At 41.2% G+C, this 22,191-nt stretch overlaps 1 protein-coding gene across 1 annotated transcript in view; it reads right to left on the bottom strand.

The window, feature by feature from the left end:
* Positions 1–6,216: 6,216 nt before the first annotated feature.
* The window catches only part of COLEC12 (collectin subfamily member 12), a 96,475-nt gene continuing 80,500 nt past the window's right edge, over positions 6,217–22,191 (bottom strand). Inside the window, exons 4-10 of the mRNA XM_069004569.1 lie at positions 19,185–19,283; positions 15,667–16,713; positions 13,734–14,222; positions 13,477–13,613; positions 12,655–12,764; positions 10,814–10,959; positions 6,217–9,633 (exon numbers count right to left, since the gene is read on the bottom strand). Of these exons, the coding sequence (XP_068860670.1) occupies positions 9,614–9,633; positions 10,814–10,959; positions 12,655–12,764; positions 13,477–13,613; positions 13,734–14,222; positions 15,667–16,713; positions 19,185–19,283 (2,048 nt within the window). The 3' untranslated portion in view covers positions 6,217–9,613. The remainder of the gene's footprint in view (positions 9,634–10,813; positions 10,960–12,654; positions 12,765–13,476; positions 13,614–13,733; positions 14,223–15,666; positions 16,714–19,184; positions 19,284–22,191) is intronic.

Raw genomic sequence — 22,191 nt, 5'->3', positions numbered from 1 at the left:
GTTTTGTGGCAGACGGCTACACATAGAAATCTTGTGTGACAGCAGCAGGACTGACTCTGGTTGACTCCCCTGGAGAAAGGACTCTATAAAATGAGTGTGTTTGCAGAGAATCTGTGAATAGAGGGATGGACATCTGCTGAGTAAATCCTCTGTTTTCAGGCTATAGAGTTTTTAAAACACAAGGCAAATTTCACCTGATTTCCTGAAAGGTGAAAGATATTGAGATCCTCTAACTTCTGTTGCCTAAACCACAGTGGCATTCAGTAATTCCCTATTAGGCGTGGGATGGTCCATTTTAAAACTCACAGCCACAGTATGAGCACTACTAGAAAAAACTGCTTCTCCATTAAATTCAGATGCTGATACCACAATGCTCTCTAAGTTTTTTTTCTTCTCTCTCTGGTTGGCATGTAAATGACATAATTTGCTCTGATATATTAGTTGCAGGATTAGAAGGCAATTTGAAAGTCTTTTAGCTGATGTTTCAATTAATGTATTTTCCAAGTGCACTTATTTCATGCTCTAGAATTTAATGTTCATGCCATTATAGTTGTTATTATACGAACCACACTAAATCAGGTCCAGGTTGTGTGTGGTGCTGGATGCTGTTAGTGGTGTGTTTGGTGAGCACTCTTTGCTGTCACCTAATGATGCCACAGGTATTGTGATGCCACATCTACTGCTGAGATGTTCACACCGTGGCATATCTGACACAGCCTGAGACTATACCCTTGGCAGTGGGAGAAGGTGGCCCTGAGCAGTAAAGCACTTAGGAGTAAATGCCTGAATAAATCCCTTCCTCCTGTTTTTTCTTTCTCAGGCAGCAGTCTCTTTTGAAGAGAAGTAATGGGTCTGATTCTGTCCTCTCACAGGTTTTTTACTTTGTATCCTCTCAGATGTGTCATCTCATGTGAAGGAGAAGTGTGTGGTGTGTGCTCTTTTCCAGTGCCTGACAGCCCTGGTCACACTGACAATAAACTACAACAAATACTATATTTTCCCTAAGCTTTACTTATCACATATTTTAACTAATGATCAAAGAATTTACCTGTTCTAGGCTTAGTGTAGTTTCTGGTTTTGTTTTTGCTTTTATTTTCCAGCAGAACATCAGATTCTTCTCCTGACTTCTTCAGCTTCTTTTTCAAAATGTTCAAAAATTAGGGCTGAATCTTGCAAGGTGCTGCATGTACATTGGAAAATAGCTGACCCAGTGTTATCTGTGGTCTTTGAGCATGGGAACACCTCTGGCTGCAGCATCAGCGGTGGAGGGGGAGAGCTGCCTCCATCAACTGTGGTACAAGAGCCAGGTACTTCTCAAATGGTGATGAAACTGTCAAAAGAAACAAGGCTTGCCTGGGCTTCGGGAAGCTTGTTCTTGGCTCTCCGCATGCATGGACTGTCATTCCTCATCCCATATCCATGGTGGGAGTAGCCCAGAGCATGGCCAGAGTGCTGTTGGAGTCAGTTCCAGATGGGTTTGTGCAGCCTATTACATGGTATACACTCATTTTCACTGTCTCTCTGTGCTTGGAAAGAGAGCAGCATTCCTGGCTCTTTTTCCTAGTTTCACAGCCGTATATTCATACAAGGTTTTTACCCTAGCTGGTGTGATCACAAAGGAAATAGTGCAGTAGCCCCTCAAATTGAAGGAAAAGAGCAAATCAAAGCACATCAGTCACCTGAGCCTGAGTCCCAGCTACCAGAGGGTTGGGAAAAATGCCATGCATGTGATTTTGCTGCATGTTAAAATAAAGGGAAGGAAACAAAAAAATATATCACCATGTCCTTTAAAAATCTGTACCTACAGAGTTGAAGCAAGCGCAAGTGATGCTGTACAGGTGATTTTACTCTTGCCAGGGAGAAGTGCAGTGAGGCCAGAGTCTTTTAATCTGTCATATATATAACTCAAGATTTACAGTTAGAATCAGACTTGAAAATGTAAATGGCTTTTCAATTGCAGAGTCTGATCCGTCATAAAGGCTTTCATTCAAAGCTTTGTCTGGGTAGAACAACAGCTGTTCTGCCTGTGGTTTTTCTTGTTTTATTTTATTTTTAGAATTTTGTCATGTGTAAGATGCCACAAGATAGACACAGACTGGGAGACATCGTGGTGATGTCTGAAATAAATAAAGTGCTCTCCTTCTCCACAGAGAGAGTTAATTCAGCTAGTGAAGAGTCCTGACCAGGACTTTTGACCACCCTCCCACTCCTAATATGGCTAATCTGGATAAAATGGTATACAGAGATCCAATCTGCCTTTGAAATTAGTTTTTTTCCATGAAATCACCAGCTGGTGACTGATGAGAGTCACCAGCTTTTGCATCTTAAAGTTAAAAACTGGGGAAAATCAGTGGTTGGTCATTTAAAAATGCTACCTTCAAAGCAAATTCAAGGGTATTTGGAATTGAAGTGTCTCTGGTGTTCAAATTCAACAACTGCCTGTTTATAAAAACTAAGGTACCTCCTTTTTGTATCCTCTTTTTCAGCATGTGTACGTTTCTGCAGCTTTTGTTCATTAAAGTTTGTTTATCAAAGATCCATGTTTCACTTAATAAAGTGCACCTGTTCAAATGTCAATACCAATGAGAATTTAGTATAGAAACAAGAGCTGTGAGTCCAAATACTGCTGTGGATGTATTTTCCAGACAGTGTTTTGTTGCTTGGAGACCTACTGTATGTTCTTGCTTTTGTTCTTTCTTCCAAAGTTGAGTGTCGTATTTCTAATACAGACAGAAAACTAGAAAATATTCTGTGTTTCAAAACTTGTGTAGGAGGAAAAGGACATGTAGGAAAAACCAACCAACCACCAAAACAAAAGCCTCAACCCAGCTCCCAGAAGACCTGGAGCCACCAGGAATTTTTGTTTGTGCTGGGAAAGTATTACATGCCTTCAGGCACCAACTGAATGATATGCCTCTCTTGCAAGGCAGGGATGTGTTCTCTTCACAGCCAAGAATGGCAATTACAAGAACTATGACACTGCCCTGTTGTATGTTTTTGAGAAGAGACCTCCTCTGTGGTTGATCTTACTAGAAACCACAATGAGGACATCAGGGTTCATTATCCTCCTCAATCATTCTCCATATTTTTCTCTTCTACTCCCTGAGCTGTCCCTTTCTCTTTTTCTCTGTTTCCCTTCTGTCATCAGCTCTTCTCTCTTTACCTTTTCTCTTTCTTATCTCCTACAGTTTCTTTGAAACACAGCAGGAAAGCACAGTTGCCCCAGCCTGTCAGAAGATGGACCAGTGACAAGGCTGTGCCTGTAGTTAAGTTTGCTCCTACAAGCAGATAGCATGAAGCTGTCTGTTCAGATACCAGTTCATGCTGTTATCACAGGCAATAATCCAGGAACATTATTTGCCTGCTACAGTGAGATACTGCAATGCCAAGGATGCTTTGTCTGATTTCCACTTCCAGGCTTTTATTTTGACATAAAAAACCAAAGTGGACAAAAATACATTGTTGCCATTCAGAAAAATAATTCATCATCCGTTTGATATGAGTGTGGGTAATAGAGATGGAATTAAAGAAATGTCATCTTTGCAATATGCCCAGACTTTTGAATGAGAGGGATTCCTGAACAAAATTCTTCCAAAGTCATATTTCAGACTTGCAGCCTCCATCAGCAGGACCTCTTGCAGGGCTGGCAGGAGCATGACTGCAAATACAGGGAGTTTGGAAGCAATCCTTAGAGCCTGGAATCACACTGATGCCTGAGCTGTGGATTTGTGCCTTGGCAGGACAGATAGAAAAAGTAGAAGTCCCATGCTAATCACTGAATTGGAGATTTTAATCTCTTGAAGATCAAGAACCTAAGTATAACCTGAACTTAGATTCTGCTCTGGTGCAAACCCAGAATAAGTGTGCTTAAGCTCAGATATACAGAGTGATTTTTCAAATGCCTTATAAAATGTGTTACTGCCTTATAAAAAGCCAAGCACTTGTAACCTACTCTAAATCAGTGGGAAACCACTCTTTATACCCATTTTGTTGCTCTCTTTCCTCTTGCAACACTAACAAAAGAGTATGGAAATTTCCACCATTCAGCAAGATACCCAGAGTGTCCTCGGATAATCCTTTGTGGGCCTGGGCGGTGGGATCAGAGCCAGGCTCTGTCATCAGGGCTCCTCAGCTGGTCAGAGGGATGTGTTTGTTCCCAACCATCTCTTACTGTGTCTCAAGATGAATGGCTCCACACTGACCACTACAATTACTTGATAGTCCCAGGAGAGATGCTATTTAAGCTAAAGGACAGCACTGGAAACAGAACAAATGTGTCTAAACGGAACATAATTGCATTCACACTGGTTATTAAAAGAAGATTCCTAATAAAGTTTTTGAAGAGCAGCCAAAATGATTTAAGGGACAAAGCAACCCCTAATTATTTTTGAAGTGTAAGCTGGTATGTTTTCAGGAAGATTTGTTGAAGTTGAGCTGCAGAGGAGTCAAAGGTCTCAGCAGTCCTTAACCTTCTTGTTTCTGATCAAGGGGGTCTCCTGGTAATTTAGTGTCAGGTGTTAACTCTTACCCACACAGGACATTGCTCTACTCTGCTGCTGTTCCTCTGCTGTGATCACACTGAGCTCTGCTCTCCAAAACAGCAGCAGAAATGTCTGCCTTCCATATGCAGGGTGATGGGGGAAGGACACCATTCTGTTTAATTCAGCACTGAAAAGCTCACTCCCCTCCTTGAGGTGTATAAAAAATAATTTGCTCTATGCCAATTTTGGTTTCACTGGAAAAAGTCACTTCTAAAAATCACCTCCCCAATAAACAAAAATCTCCAAAACAAGACATCAAAATGAATCATATTCTTGAAAATCTCCTTTGTCTTCCAGTCACAAAATGGGGATGGCAATACTAACATGCCTCTGGGAAGTTCTCTGGGTAAGAAAATCCTCATGGCATGCAAGATCTTCTCCAAAAAGAGCATTATTTGCCTAGTAATTTGCTTTTATTGTTTTGGTCAAAAAAAACCCAAAACATCTCCACACAAACTTTGTAGCGTTACACTGAGTTTATTTTGAAAAAGAAATCAAAGAATGTTTTTTTCATCTCTGAGCCAGATGGGAAAAAAAACAAACGTATTCCACCATATGAAAGAAAACAGATGAGAACTTTCAAAAAAGTTTTTAGCCAGTTTGTTTTTTTTTTTTTCACTAGACAGCATGAAAAAAATGAGGTGGAGATGGTGAGTGAACAAATAGGCTCTGGTTTTAGGAAGGCCTGGTTTCTGGGGAGCAAGGATTTTGTCTGTAAAGCAGTGTACTATCGCATTTATAGATGCCCAGGCTATCTCTGAGTGTAGGTAACACTGGGAACTTCCTCCTCCTGCTCCTGCCCAAGCCCTGGAGAGATCGGAGTGTCCCAGCTGGGGGAGTGCCAGGCATGGGCAGCTGTCCCACTGCTCGACTCTCGTGTGTGAGCCCTGACACCTGCACAGGGCAGCACAGAGACCGCTCCAGGGACAGCCAGGCGTTCATGGAGGAGCCAACATCTCTGGGGTGCACAGACACCAGCAGAAGTGAGGGAGGAAAAAAAAGTCAGTCTGGAGGCTGGGGCTGGAGACTTTTTGTTCCCTTTGGATGCTACAGATGTGTGAGCTGCTGTGCTCTTAGGCAAGGGGGCTGCACTGGGGAAAAGTGGTTGTGTTTTCTCACATGAGAGTGGACTCGGCCACCTTTCCTCTACTCCCTGCAGAGCAGTTTCTTCCCACAGCCAGTGGCTGCTCTCCGACCAGCTCCTTGCCTTGCCAGTGATCACACACCAGTTCCTGCTACTTGCTAAAAGCAGAGTAGCTACTTGCCAGGAACAGAAAATTAAAAGAGGAGGTCAGCCATCTGAGAGAGACAGGAATAGCAAGACCAGATTGGCCATTATAAACAGACAATTTAAGCCATCATAGTGGCTAATGTGGGGACTGATGATACTCAATTCAGGATGTCCCTCACCAGGGGGCCCATCTGAGGTGCTTGGTGTGCTAGGACAGTAAGCAGCAAAGGGCTTCAGCCCTACTTAAAGGTCTTGTTCAGATCAGACCTTCGAACCCATGTTCCTAGCCCCTATGCGCTGCAAGAACAAGGCACTAAAACTGCAATTATGGGATAAGATAGCCCCGGTCATGCTTAGAACTAGGATGGTGTAAGTGAAAAGCAAAGCTTTAATGGAAAAAAACTTCATCAGTTTGATTTTTAATACATATGAATGTTCTGGCTCCACATCTCTCTGATCTCCACATCCCTCTTTGTTACACACACATGCACAAAGTGAACAACATTCATCTCCATGTCTCCGCTTAGTGATTCCTTTATTGGAACATTTGCAAGTATTAATTATAGACAACAAAGGAAATGAGAGTTGAGATTTATAAGCTCTAATCAGCTGAAGGCATTTCCAAATAAATTAATGAAACGAGTCAGAAATGACATTAAGAAATCCAGAACTGAATGTAAATCACAGTGACTTTGTACCTTCTCTGCCTTTCCCTCTTTTTCTTCCAACAGTTCCAGTGCTTGCCACGGTATATGGACTTGAATTTAATTTAATGTAAAACAAGAAGGGTGATGGCAATGTGTGCTCAGTATTACAAGTTACAATACTCATGCATAAGAAGGAAAGCCAAAACTCAAGCTGGGACAAAATAATTTGCTATCACTTAAAACTTTCCATACAACCCTCATTATTACTCAAAGCATACAGAAAGATTTGACGGGGATGTTTTCCCATTAAAGAGTGGCAGGTCTGATTTTCATGACAACTTCTTGGCCCATTCTGGTGTCCTGCTTGCATTCCTACCAATCTGTCCTTTCTGTGACAGGTGACCACTCTCTTGGTCCTCTCAGTGATTTCAATCCTTGTTGCCATTGGACACCTCTGTTTCCTTCCTGCAGGAATACTAGGTCAAAATGCTGGTCTGTCTCAGCACGCCTGGCTGCTCAGGCCATATTTTAAGGATGACTGGGCACATCAGGCACGCAACTGCAGCATCCCTCTTCATCCAGTTTTGTCTAACAGCTGCAGTGTGTGGTTCAAGTGTGTGAACAGAAGGTATGAGCCCAGTCACATTTCATTTCTCAGTGTCCTCAGCTTGTCATTCCTCTGACTGTAGGACACTAGGTAACTCTTGGATAATCTGATCTCGTGTATGTACCATCACTGCTGTTGCTGAAGGAAGAGAAGGATGAAATCTGGGCAAGGAAGCAATACAGCTTGAGCCTAAACAGAGGTTTCTCATTCACTTATTTTGGTGACAGAAGTCTGTGGCATCAATAAAAAGCATGAAGAATGCAATTTAATGTGGCAGATGCTCAAAACTTATTTCACCTAAATAAGCCAACATTCAAAACAAAGGTAGCAGTGCTTCCACTTCAGTGTGGCTCTGCAAGGCTCCACTCACCAGGGTCTGTGAGGCTCTCTGGGCATGCAAAATACTAGTTTTGTACCTCATTATCCAAAAATAGCAGGTTAACATTATCTCCACAGACACTGTGTAAATATAAACACTACAGCATGTGTTTACAAGGCAACTCCTTGGTACAGCATGACAGTGCACGGCAGAATCAAGTTGTATTCAAAACCTTACGAAAAAGCCAAAAGAAAAGTCTTATGAAATCCAGACTGTCTGAAGACAAGCCCTGCCTCCATGATGGTGACACATGGTTTCTGCAGCTGCAATACACAGACCTTTCACTTTTAATTAAGCAGATGCAATTTTCAGGTTGTTCCTGTCTCAAATCTAATTTGTACCCACAGGGCAGATTCCCAAATGTAACAATTTGTGTATTTTGAAAGAAAATTATAATTGAAATTTAAAACACTGGAGGGAGTTTGAGATGTAGAGAAAAAAACACCTTTAACTGGTTGATGTTAGGAGCAATATTTGAAAATCTTAAGTACAAAATCTTGTCTCTTTCCAACAGAGCTGGAGTATTTCAACAAATTTATCTGCATTCAGCCAAGGTAAATGGCAAGTCATGAGGCAATGGAAAAACATTTCCCCTTCCCAAGAAGCCAAAACAACTTCCTTCATTGTAGAGCATGTGGCGATGAGAAGAGTATAAACACTGGAAACAAATACCAAGGTTTCTGCTAATGAATTAACCCGCTAATTTTTAAAATTCCTGATAAGCAACACTGCTGCCTAGACAACGGCTCATGGGACTGTGGAGGAAACTGGCTGGGTAATGATATCATCTCTTTCTGCTTTGCAGCATATTTTATTTTCTACTTTGTTTGGGAGAGAAGTACTGGTCCAAGAAAACAAAGAGATTGATTTTCAAAGCAGTTTGGAGAAGTGCAAGTTTATTAGACTTTTCTGAGCACGGCATGTTTTTCTCACCAAATCTTGAAATCTGTCTTAAAAACAAACATATTTCAGTGTGTGCAGCTTCTTTGTTTCTCTTTTCATAAAGTCTCTCACCTGGGCTTGACCTGCAGTATGTGTGGCACCTTTTCGGGTGGCTTTCCTTACGAGAAGGGGGAAGGAATGAAAACATTTCAAAATAATTCTTTAAAATTGGAGATTTACTTCCATTTCTCAGGCATTTTCTCCTGAGTGGAAGGAATGTAGGATGGCAGGCAAGTAGGCAGGCAAGCAGGCAGGCTGGAAAGAAGGAAGGCAGGCAAGCAGAAAAGGATGGAAGGATGGAAGGATGGAAGGATGGAAGGATGGAAGGAAGGAAGGCAGGTAGGCAGGAAGGAAGGAAGGAAGGGAAGGAAAAGCTTTTATTAAAATGGCCTTTCCATAGTACCCCAACGAAACACGGGCTGTGATCAGAGCTATAATGAGTATCTAGTCCTTAGTCAACTTAATTGTTACACATGCAGACTAGACTGCATACAGTAAGGAAAACACTATCTAAAATCTGCTTTAAAAGTTATTTAACCAGAACAAATCATCTGGGAAAGTAAAAATATTTCTAACTGGAAAAATATTTCTCTATAGCTGAGCTAGGCCTCACAGCAAACCTTAATGAATTATTAGTACCTTTATTGTTTTCTTTGGCCCCTGTGCACTATATTTGTAAAAAAAGTCAGTAAAAAAGAGAACAATTGTAAAAAGCAAATATTTTGTACAAAAATACAAAGTTTTAAAAGCTCTTAAAAGTATATTCCATATTATTGATAAGAGTTGGACTATATATATATATTTATATAAAATCTATATATTCGTGTATCTGTATAATTTTCCTACATTTGGGATTTTAGCAAATGAAGCAACTGTTCACACAGTTGCTTTATATGTTTTTCTATATGAGTGACCAACAGTCTTACTCAGATTGATAGAATGTCTTTTCTCAGAAGACACAAGTTGCTTATGAATGTGGTTACTGGTTGGGAAGAAAATCTAAAACAGAATTAGTCCAACACTATTTCCTGATGCTGTGGGTTGAAAGGCCTTAAATAATTACAGGATGCTGGAGAAGAGTTACTGCTGAATTCCTTGATGCTTTTAAATCAGTTTTCAGTGCTTGCTTTTTTCTTATTTTGTTTTTGTTTTTGTTTTTTTTTTTTTTTATTTTGGAAGTCAGTGTTGCTCTCTCCCAGGATTTTCTTCTTCTTCTTCTTCATGTAAGTTTCCTTAATATGAAGGTATCTGTAAAGTCACAGCCTATTACACTCCAAGTATTTGCCCTACAGTATGAGAGAAAAAAAGAAAAACAAAGAGAAAAAAAAATCCTGTAAAAAGCCTGTGAAGATTAAACAAATTTCCAAAAAGAAAACTTACAGAGATCAAGGTATGTTAAAAATTTGAGCAGACTCATATTCAGATCCTGTAGGTCCTGCAGGATAAATATTTGTAAACCTTGAAGTTTTCTTAAAATAACAAATGTATGTAGGAAAACCAAGGTAAATTATATTGTTCCTTACACATAGTCCTTCAATCTGGACCTCCAAACAGAGTTATACACACAAAGCTTGTTCAGCAGTTTGTTTTGTCTTAGGGGGCTATGGATGGGATGTAATTTTGGCTCTAGCTGACATTTATGTCTGCCTTCACTGAAATTCAGCTGACAAGTTTCCAACTGGAGCAGCCAGGCATCCTTGGCAAAGCAATGTTTAAACAGGTTGTATGGAGGAGATAACGTTTCAGGCAGAGCCCCACCATGAACACAAACAGCAGCTTTGACCATGTTCTGTGATGATGGGGCAGGGCTCTAAGCAGCCATGGGAACCACGTGCCCTCTGCTCCTGCAGAAATGCCTGTGTCAACAGAAAGAGATGCCCTGTGGCAAACACCTGGCTGACTGCTGGGCCACTTGGGCACTTTATGAGTCCTTCACTCCAGCTGCAACAGATGAGATGCTTATGGCCTGTGTACCCAGCTTCTCAGTCCCATGGGACATCTCCTGGCAGCAATGGGAATTTTAAGATCTCCTTAGCAGTCACCAAGTGCCTCCTATTGCACAAACTTTCAAAACAGAGTCTTTTTGGTTTCTGAAGGCTGGTGCCTGAGCCACCCTAAGGCCATCTTTACCTTGTTGTGTGGCCACTGAGCCTATAAAGACAGCTTCCAGTGTGGGTAGGATCTGGAGCATGTGCCAAATCATGCCCAAAATTTTGGGCATGTGTAAGGCCTACAGGAGATGGTCAAGATGCTGAGCATGCCATGGCTATAGCCAGTTTTGAGGCTGCTTTTTCCAAGTGCAATAAATCCAACACTCACATCTGGATCTGAGTAGAAGTGCTTCACATGTGATTCCCCCTCTTCCTCAACAAGGCTCTGCTGTAGCATTTAGCCAAGATCTCACCTCTAGCTGTGGCACATTTACTATGGGCAAGATGAAATAATCAGACCAAGGGCCTTGCTTACCTTTGTCCATGTCTTTTTCACAAATGAAATTGTTAAGATCTTCACAGTAGAAGTCATTCCAGAGCCCCGCATAGATCAACCCAGCGCAATCTTCCCCTGGCCCGTGCCCATGATTCCAGTTATCAGGCTGCCCAATTTTCCAGTTTCTTTCGACCAAAAAGCAAGAGATATGATTGCACAACACAGCACACATGGCAGGTTTTCACCACAAGAAATTAACAAAAACATCATGAGATCTGTTCTGAACGGGAAATTCACATTGAAACAAACAATACATGACTCTTGCTGAAAATGGAAAGCAGATGTATTACAGAGAAGGGAATCTATTTGGCCTCAGGCTGCCAAAACTCAGAGACCTAAATTTAGACCAATGAACTTTATTTTAGTTTCTGAGTGTACATCCACACACAGTGGGAGTGCTCCATGCTCCATGTGGATTGCTCCAAGCCTGCAAAACCTGCATGCTGCATTCCTGATGGCAGATGGCACTGAGAAGAGCCCATGGGCTCAAAGGTACTGCCAAGATGGCAACAGCCTGCCCTTGCTCACTGCAAAGGCACTCAGCTCTCTCTGACTGCACCAAAGGGGGCATCTTGGGAGGAACAGCAAAGATGAACGTGTTTTAGGGACACAGGCTCAGATGGGAAGGGAATTCTACTGATTTACAAGGAATGCACAGAGTATATTTACAGGCATCTTTTGAGAACATTAGCTTTGATGGCGAAATTGAATGCAGCAAGTAAAAAATCTTACAGCAAGTGTTTCCTCATCCTGTTTTTGTTTAACGAGTGAGAAATGCTTCCGAACTCAGGACTTAAAAGCTCAGTTTTCCTGAAGAAACAGGTTGTTGAAGGGAGCTTGTGATTGCTGGCTGACACAGTCCCTGCTCAGCTAAAAAACATGCCTGCCTGACACAGAGCATCCAACCAGGCACCTGGGAGGACACACAGCTTTCCAGAAGTAATGAAATGCTCCAAAAATCTGTAACTAACAGCTCTGAGGTTACAACAGAGCACCTAAAACCACAGTGTAGTGGAAATCTACTAAAAGCAGTGGCTGAAGTGGGAATCTGTCACAGTGCTGCCATAAAGAGGAAGAAAGATGAAAACGGGAAAGGACGAAAAGAGGAAAATATCACAGCTCATTTGAAATGAATCTGACTTTTTCCATGTTTTTCATCTAAATGAACACCAATGAGATCACAGCTAATCATTTCGTAACATCTGACTGACTGTGTAGCCTGTTTTTCTAAAGCACAGCATGCTCAGATCTACAAACTCCTTAGTATACTCCTCAGTATTAAAAATTTGGGTGGTTGCAATCTGTTCCATTTAGGACAAATTAGGTGTAGCCCTAGGATTCCTGGAGAGCTGCCAATTCAGTTTTCAGCTGGCCAAAGCATAGACACCCTCATTTCATGCATTTTCCTTATGTTTAATGCTTTCCACTTGGATTTGGGCTCTATCTAAAGACTGGTCATTTTTTATCAGAACGAGTACTCTATTTATAGCCAGTTGTAATGCAAATAAGGAAAATTCAAACCAAAACAGTAAAACTGTCTGTGCTTTCCATCTCAACTTCGTAATAAAAGTCAGGAGCAAACGTTTTGGCAAGAAACACTGCGCTGCGTAGTTATGTGATTCTTTCATTCAACATTCAGTTTTCTTCCTGGCAAGGAAAGGAATCCTTGTGCATGGAGTAGGGAGAGAGAAAAAAGCCTAGCACCCCCAGTAACAAATTAAATTATTGGCATCTACAACCATCTGGATCCATTGGATAGTTTCAAGATGGTGCTTTTAGAAGTGTTAGCAAGAGTGGTAGCATTGCTTTTGTTTACGTACGTGTAAACTGGTAAGGATCCATCCAGCCATCTCCATTCATTTTCCTTCTCTGAATCTGTTAGTCCAATCCAGAAGCTGCCTTTCCCAAAAATTTGCCTTTTTATCCATTGCTGTGAAAGAAAGATCTTAGTCCATAACAAGGATGACAGTCTTTGGAGCCAATAAACTACACTGGTTTCATAAGCCTCTTGTTACCAGAATAAGGAGGGCCAGAGAAATTTTTCTAAGCTATGTTTCAGGAGCTGGCCTTGGGATGTATTGCCCAGACTAGAATCCCTTGAAGTGTTTGCAATGAGGTAGAGAGAGCTAGGCATGAAAATTAGGTTGACATGAAGTCACAGCTAATGTCTTATAGATACAAATTGAAAAAAAACCAAATAGTAAGCAATTGTATCTTGACATCCCCACTGCCATGTTGAATAGTATTAAAAATAAAGTTAGATTTATAGTCAGATTAAAAATACTTTTGGGTCACACTAGTCCTGGGCTGCATGTGTTAAATCAGATAATTTAAAATTAAATTATATTCACTGCTGCAAAAAATACTGATAATATACAAGGCATAATGGATTCCATCTTTAAAGGTTCAAAACTCCTACAATTCTCAGCAGCTTTTCTGACTGCTCTGTCCTCACCACCTTCAGCATCAGCTCTGCTCACACTGTCCTTCTGCAGATGGAGAAGCTGCTGATCAGGCAGAGGGTGGACAAAATTCTGAGTCAATCAGTGTGATGATGCTCTCAGCTTCCCATTATCTTGTGGTTTCTACATGTTAAACAACTTCAAACTCCTCCTTGAAAAACAGAAAGAGGAGGAAATTACCTGCTCCTCTTTGTTGTTGATGATAACCAATTGCGATGCTTTCTCTTCGCAGAATAACTTTGCCTCTTCAAAAATTTCTCTTTCAACTGAAAAGTAGTAGCACTTTTCTGTATAGTTCTTCCAATGGGGAGAACAACCTGTGGTGTGAGTATTTTGTGTTAAGCCCATTCTTGGTAACTCAGCAGAGCAGTAATAGGGTCAGTAGTAAATGGAGGAACCCATACCCATATACAGCATGCAGTATGTTCATGGCTTACCATTAGCCTCGGGTACGGATGTAGGTTCACTCTGTAGTGCCATTGGCATCCCTGGACCTGGCGGCCCTGGCGGGCCAGGTGGGCCCTTTGGACCAGGCAGCCCAGGGACTCCAGGTAGTCCAGTTAGTCCTCTTGGTCCTGGTAACCCTGGCTGTCCCACAGTTCCTTGCAGGCCTTGAAATCCTGGTGGGCCTTGAAGCCCTGGTGGACCATCCTTGCCTGGAGGCCCTGGTGGCCCTGGGTCTCCACTTGGTCCAGGCAGACCCGTCTTGCCAGGAGAACCTCTTTGACCTTTGGAGCCAGGCGATCCTCTTGAACCTTTCCCTCCTTTTTCTCCTGGTGGCCCAGCTGGCCCAGGTGGGCCCTTCTCACCTGCAGGTCCTGGTGGTCCAGGCTCTCCTTTCTCTCCTTTTTGTCCTTTTAGGCCAGCGGGGCCAAGAGGACCTTGAGGGCCTCTGTCACCTTTAGGTCCCCTTGGACCAGGAGGGCCTGAAACAATGTAAGCATGCAAAGTGGGGATATGCACAGAAAACAAAACAAAAAGCCCACATAGGGTGGGATTGTTTAATACATCTCAGACCAACACCACTGGATATTTAACAACACAGAAACTGGGTTAACAGCAGCTTTCACCAGTGCTTGTAACAGTGCAGCTGCTTTCCAGGCCCTATATACTGTTGTTCATTCCTTGACCTCCACAAAATACAGGATACAGAAAATACTCTGATCCACCCAGCCATGTGAACTGGACAGTGACACTGTGCTCCAGGTGACCAGCCAAGGTGCCAGTCCCTGAAAGACTCTGTGCACTAGTCTAAACTAGTTTATGCACTAGTCCTGTGTGTTGGTGGTCCTGTTTCCTCACTCTGCCACGCTCCCTCCTCCTTCTAGTCTCACCTCTCTGCTCTTAGACCCAGGACTTTTTCTCCTGATCCTGTTTGTTGGTCTGTCAATAATGGGGTGTCAAAAAGAGACAAAATGATGGACAGTGAGCAACAGGCCAACTGTGGGAAAGGCCAGAAGTTGCAAATTGGCCAGCTCCAACAAGACAGGGAACAATAACCCATGACAGGAAATGGCAATACTGTGACAGCAATAAACAACAAAACAATTTGGGATTCTGTTCATGCATGAGCAAAACCCTTGTCAATACCTTCCCACCCCTGGAACCAATGTACATAATTCAAACTCCTCCAGAGATAGATTTCCAAGCTGGAGTCATTTAGGCCTGGTTGAGATGAGAATGGTTAAGGTTACTGACATGTAATCTTGGCTTTAATGCAGCCTTAGTTTATTTGGAGCAATGGATTTATATTTGTGATGGGAGTTTTAGAGTTTGGAGTTTTTAAGTTTGGGTTCACATCAGATTGGAAATATGAGTGTTCTTTTCATTTGGGATAATATTTGGCTGGGAGAAACCTCCTAAACCTGATGCTATTTATTTCTGGAGAAAATAAAATATCTCAGGATTAAAAACTAAGCAAAGTAGGATGTTTTCTGGCAGACTAACAACTGGCTTAAAGTGAAATAACAACTTGTTTTTCAGTAAGGGTGGACCTTTCTGGGAATAGTCCAACATATATTTTTTAGCCATTTCCTCCTTACTGGGGATTGGTTTCTTGAGGTTCCACACCTTCACTTGCTAATTTTAGAAAATTAAATCAAAAGCAGATCCTGTCAGTCAGTCAGACAGAATAAAATTTTGCTAAGTCAGAACGTTCTTTCATAACATCCCCATTTTAGCTATGTAAAAAAGGCATAGAAAAATTAGTAAGGAAAATTCAAGCTACATGTACATGTACACGTACAAAGTTTAGGATTAGATAATGGAAAACCCCAGGACTCTGGACTGGCATGCACTAACTTCCACAGAACTAAAGAAGTAATGCAAGCAGGAATTCAGCACACACACATCATTAGGGAAGCTGCATACCTTGTAGGATAGTGAAGTTCTTGATGAGCTGGCCATGTTTGGAATCCACCAGTTTCATTTCTTCCATGATTACTGACAAATTGGCAACTTCAACATCTAACCTTGACCTTATCAAATCCTGTTGCACCTTGAGAGATGTAGAGTCTATGCGAATATTGGCTAGCGTGCTGTTCATAAAAATCAGCTCATCTGAGTGTTTACTTAAGGTGTCTGTACAAGTTGTCCTGACCTCATTGAGATTGCTCGTCAGTGTCCGTAGGTGATGAGCAGTGTAGCTGATGTTGCTGATGATATTGACTATATCAGTTTCAAAGACCTGGAATCTTTCTTCTAGATGGCTGAATTTGGCAGCAGTTCTGTTTTCATATCCTTTATGCTGTTCCTGGAGATCCTTCAGACTTTGTTCATTGGCTTGGGCAACTGTGGTGATATTCTCCATCTGTCCACTGAAGGAGCTGAGCTGATTGTTCATGTCTTCAAGCGTATCATTGTTGGCTTTTGCCATTGCTGAGTTGTTGGCAGCCAAAGTCTGTAAATTTTGTACTTTCTCCTTTAGCCAGTCGGTGTCCTTCCGGGCCTGAATGACAACCTGCTGCAGATTTTGAAAGTCACTCTTGATTCTTGATATAGCCAAGCTTGTGTCTTCCATTGACTTTTGTAGGACACTGATAAGATTTCTTTGCTGTATTTGAGTCAGGTTTAAGTTGTTCAGATTCATGATGACCACATTGTGAGAATGCACTTGGCTTTGCAGATTTGTTTGTATATTACTTGTGTCTTGTTGAAGATCATTGATATAGCCAGTATATGCTTGAAGAGTCTTATTGACACTGATGATCATGAAAGAGTTACTATCTAAGGCACTTTTCATTTGGTTCTGTCTATCATCTAATACATTTCCAGACTCTTGCAGCTTCTCCAGTGTATCTTTGTTTCTGGTAGTTTTCTCTGCAATGTCATGAAGCTGCTGACGAAGAGCCAGAATGTCAGATCTGAAGCTGGACAGTTCAGTGTTAGTATTCAAGGCTTTTTGTCCAGCCTGGTCATCTGTTGTACAGGAAAAAAAAACAAACCAGAAAGGCTTTAGGGGTTTTTTAAAAACACAGTATAAAACAGCACAGAGTATTTTAAGAACAGTCAGGCTGTCAAACTGTTCAAGAGAATTTCTATGCTATCCTTTCCAGAAAAGAGAAACCACTGAGCAAAGTTCTACCTCTAGACAGAGAAAAAAAAGCAGAGAGGAATTGATGAAGACCTTGTGTCTTGATGAAGAGAACAAAATGGTGATTCTGTCATCATAAATGGGAAAAACCACAGTTAGAGCATATGCAGTCAAGTAACACTGTGTTCTGAATGAAAACTGAATGGGAAACAGAATCCAAAACATTAAACAGGTATCAGCAAGTGTAGATTTTAAAGGTACAACTGGATTTTGCTGAAAGCTCAGAAGTTTTTTTATCTGTTCATGTTTTCTTCCTTCTTTTCATGGCAGGTACAGTACATTCATTGTGATTTAGTACATATAACTCCAATTTTTTAAATCTTGGGTTTAGTTTTAAGTAAGTTTTAAAGCAATCTGAGTTAGAGACAAAAGCTTTGCCAGCAGGCTACTTCAGATATGTCAGGATAAGATATATTTCTGGTTTTCTCTCTAATACATTACTATTGCTTTTAATGACATTTATTTTTCCATTATTGTTTCCTCATGTTCTGAGTTTGAGGAAGGCAAAACCTTTAATCTTTGAGAAACATCTCTGCTTGTGCTGACATTGCCCGATGGAATACTTCTGGAAGCTTGTCTGAGTATGATAAAGCATTTGAGATTGCACAGCCTATCATCCAGGACAGAGAAGCCAAGGAAATAAGCAGTCAACACTTGCTTTCAGGGAAGACTCCCTTGCTTGACCTCAATCACTTCACTATCCTGCTCACAGTCCATTTATTTTTGTCCTCATCTAAGTATAGCTATATTTATGAATTACACAGTCTGAAGTCCATAATTTCAGATTATGCCAAGAGAGAGCAGTATGGTTTTTATAAATTACAGTGAATACAGCTGTGTATGGAGCTTTGTCTGGTGTGATTGAATGAGTCACGATGGCAAATGCCAAATGATGGCTTGTGAGACTTCAGCCTGAAGTGTTTATGGAGTCTTTTGTGGACGGACATCTTCCTGAGCACAGTTCCTCTCCCTGCTGCTTGTCTCACTCCCAGATCTTCTCAGCTCTGACTCTATGTTTACCTCTTGGCTATAGCTCAAATTCTACTGTGTTCCTCACACAGCTCTGACAACTGCCAGGTCCACATACAGCTAATCCCTGAAGGCCTGTCTTCCATTGACCACACGGTGTTATCCTTCTTGCCCTGCAGCTGTTCTCTTACCTTTGTGTCTCCTACTCAAACTGCCCCAGAACTTTCCTAACTGCCTCCATGGCAAAGCCACTTAAATGGGAACTGATGATCCTGAGCATCTCACAGAGCATCCATCCAGCAAGTGTGTAAAAATGTGTGGTCATGAATGAAGCAAAGGTGCTCCAAGTTGTGAAAATTTAATCAGCATGATATAATAACCCACATAGAAGCCAAGTGTAACACTTCTGTAGATGTGCCAGTTAGAGAACATCACACTGAATTACCCCATGTCTTTGAATTAAATGCAATGTGCAAATACTTTAGAAGCCAGATGCTTTTTGGGGCAAAAAAGTTGTAAAAATTTATAATCAAGATGCAAGCATGTAAGTTTTCCTAGAAATGCACATCTCAATATATGGTTTATGAAACTAGACAAAATTTATTTCAAGAATCATATGCATATATGCGTATATTAATACTTCTACAATAAAAACTATATGTCTGTGGCTAGGAAGAAAGGTAAAAATGTACACTTAGAGAGTAGAATCATTATCCATGATTTTTTTTACATCTTCCTGCAAATTGAAAACTTTGATAGCACTTGGGAGATCCAAACACATAACAATCTTATGTCCTGTATTCCCTTATGTCCTGTATTCCCTGAGATGATCAAGAAACATTTTGTGGAAGTAATCCACACCCCTCAGACATAAGAATCTTGAATAGCTGATTATTTGTGTACCTTGTAAAATGGCCTTCAGTTTTGAATCTTAATTGCTAAAACACCATCAAGATGACTGGGTGACAGATTCTCATTTTATGTAGAATCTCTTGTGCTGTGGAACAGCTTCTGCTATGTTTTCTATCTCTACCTCAGAGAAGATTCTCTCCTGAGGACGACATTTAAGTGTCTGTTTATTTAAGTAGAAATGCTTTCAGAGTGAGTTCAGTGGACATTGTAAATTTTGAAGTATTCTTAAAATGCTCTCCTAAGTAGAGCTGATCTGAACTAATTTTAAGGACTTAACTAAGTATTTGAGAAACTGGAATAGAAGTGCTGTATCTTGTCATAGGTAGAGATTTTTCAGACACATTTCCTGCCTCCATCTGCCAGGAGAACACCCCAGATCCATAACACAAAGGGGCTTTGCTTGTGTGTAGTTTACCTAATTTCTTCAGATCACTCTCCACTTCTGTGAGCTTTTCTGTGTATCTTCTGTGGGACGTTTCCAGGCCACCTGTCACATTGTCCATTTTTTCTACAACTAGGGGAAAGAGAACAGCATGTTATGGAAAGAAGAAAAGGGAAATTATGAAAAAAGTCTAGTAAACACTAAAGCAAACAAAACCTCACACCACTACCATCAAACAGCAAAAAAAGAAAACACCTTAAAATTGCCTTGCTTGTCATTACACTCTGCTGTTGCTCTGTGAAATGTTGGAAGGATGAGCTTCTACTTGCTGGTGGACCCAGAACTCTTCCACTTCTTCAGTCTGCCAGCAGTCCCTAGACATTTTCTTTTGCCCATGAGCAATCTCTGTCCTGAATGAGGAAATCCCTCTTTGTGGGTTTTCCTCACGAACGAAGTCCTTTTCTTTTAAAAGTATTTCCACGCTTCAAGCACAGTGCTGTGTGGCAAAGGCAACCTGATTCTCCTTAAAGGCTCAGACATGTGAAAGAAGACTTCCTTTAATTTTGTTATGAGCCATTTCTCCTTAAAAATAACTTCTTTTTCTTGTGCCTTTTCATCATTAAAAGTTGCCACCTGGATAGCGAACTTAGGACTGAGACAGTGAGATAGTAACTACTAAACGTTTTGGGGGGTTTAAACATATTGATAATGGTACAGATCACTCAAAACAGTCTTGAAACTATTCTGTCTTGTTAAGATTGAAAGGATGGTCATTCAGGAAGCGCAGATTTATGACTGATCTGCAATTTATTTTTAATGCCTGAGTACTTGTCGCTGAGACATTCAATTATTTGATGAAATTAATATGGGAATGGAAAAAGCAGAGCAACAAATAAACAGCCCGGGGTGGCTTCCAGTAGCAAAAATGTGAAATGCTTGCAAGGTTAGAGGTGAAAGCCTACAGCTTTCACACCAAACCTTGTCTAATAGCCTTTTGCCTTCCAGCCACAACCAGGGGTAGAAATTGCTTCTCATCACGAGATTATTTAGTCCTTTTACTACACTGGGAGCAGAATGGGTCTGTAACAACCCTGGGAGAGGTTACATGATTTATTGAGCCAGCTCCCTCTTTCAAACGGAAGAAATAGCATTTCCCATGTTTTGTAACATGTTTTGTAAACCTGTGAGGGGTAGGTTTCTGTCTCTCTTTCTGTCTGTGAAATGATCTGCAGCTTGGAAAGAATCTCATAGAAGTTGTTGCTATGTAAAGATTTGGGTTTTCACAAGAAGTGAAATTTAAGGATCTTTTGTGGCTCATAAGCAACCACATGAATCCCAGACATTTACAGTGTAGTACATCAGGTGCTTCTTCTTTAACTTTTGCCTTTGTTTTTCTGGTTCTGGCACCACAGTTACACAGAAGGCTTTTACTGCTTCCCAAAAACCAACATGAGAAAAAACAGACCAAGACTATCTGCTGCAACGGCACTGAGGTGAATGAAGTTACAACTGGAGAAAAGTCTCAGGGTCTTCAGAGAGACCAGACATCCTTTGGTGAATTACCTGCCTGCTCCATTCTAGGCTGCTAAAAAGCCAGTAAAACAGAGACTTTACTGTGTGTGCAAAGTCAGAGTGTGGCTTTCTGAAGTTGAGATGATGACAGATCGCTTGCTAAACACCAGAGCCAGGCTACAATAATGGCTTTGTTTTTTCAGGGGGACAGTTGCTCAATACCTTCTGCTTTAGAAAGAATTTTTCTCCCCATTATAGCACTAATTTTTCACTGGTTCTTCTGCCCGTTAAAGTTGTCAAAATGCTGTATGCCATTTTTCCTAAATGAAACCAGAGTTGATTCTCTGTTTGTCCTACCCAGCTGTATTCCAGGCTGGAGCCCCTATCAGCAAAGGTCCTTCAGCTACTTCTGACACTCTGCTGATGCACGTACACACCAATGTATCACATGCACTGAGCGTGAGGACCATACTTGGCTTTTCTTCTGGCTCTTGGCAGCTCCTTGTTCAGTCTGTGGTGTTCTCCTTTGGCTACAGATAGTCACTGTGAAGGGCATGGCTCACTCTGGGCATTTAGAGGGACCTGATGAAATCATCTGCATTTAAAAAAGCAGGCCTAATTCAAGTGTTTCTGCTGAACCTGTGCCTTGACTAGCAATGTCACATCACCTATGGCTCTTGTTAATTCAGATTTAGTGTAATATTCAACTGTTTTCCCCAGTTATGCATCACAATTGGAGTCAGCAAATAAATATATATTATCAGTAATTAAATGAAAAATGTAATTTCTTCTTTTTGCTGTCCAAATGAATACCAGTTTGTACTTCAGATTTGATGTCTGTAAAACTCAGATTTTATACTGTCACAAAACAACTATGTTTTCATACACTGAAAATGTATGAATGAAATCTAACACTGGAAACTTGGGTTAAAAATATCACCCTGAAGAGTCCAAAGCAAATGAAAACAGTAATCCTATCAATAAGTAGTTGTCTGGCAGTTAGATGAGACTGAACAGTAGTAAATACAACAGCATATGGTATTTTCATTGCTCAAAGTGAAAAAAAACCCAAACCACCCAACTCCAGCAGCAGAAACAGAAGAGGTCTCTGCAAACGTGACTGCAGTCTAAGCTCCAGGCCTAAGCTGCCATCCCATAGATACAAACCAATGCATGTATTTGCTTTATACAGGGATGGGATTTTAGCCTCCATGGTCAAACAAATCATGGGTCTGGGGAACTTGATCCCCTGTCCAAACTCCTTCCCAAAGCAAGTTGTAGATTATTTGCTTTTCTTGCTACTGCCCTGCAAGTGGAAAGGATGAACTTGGGAGAGAATGAGTAGAAGAGAGGCCAATGTTGGGTTTTGTTGCTCTTGATGTCAAAAGAGGTCATATGGACCGATGTCCTGTTACTGGGAATGCCTTTCCTTCCCTGATAGCAGCTCCCACCACCATCTCTGGATGGAGCCTTCAGTGGTAGGTGAGCATGTGGAACACTCTCAGAAGTGAAAGTCAACATCTAGTGA

Source organism: Aphelocoma coerulescens, chromosome 2 (assembly GCF_041296385.1).
Source record: "Aphelocoma coerulescens isolate FSJ_1873_10779 chromosome 2, UR_Acoe_1.0, whole genome shotgun sequence".
Lineage (NCBI taxonomy): Eukaryota > Metazoa > Chordata > Aves > Passeriformes > Corvidae > Aphelocoma > Aphelocoma coerulescens.
This window is presented reverse-complemented; position numbering and strand designations above follow the sequence as displayed.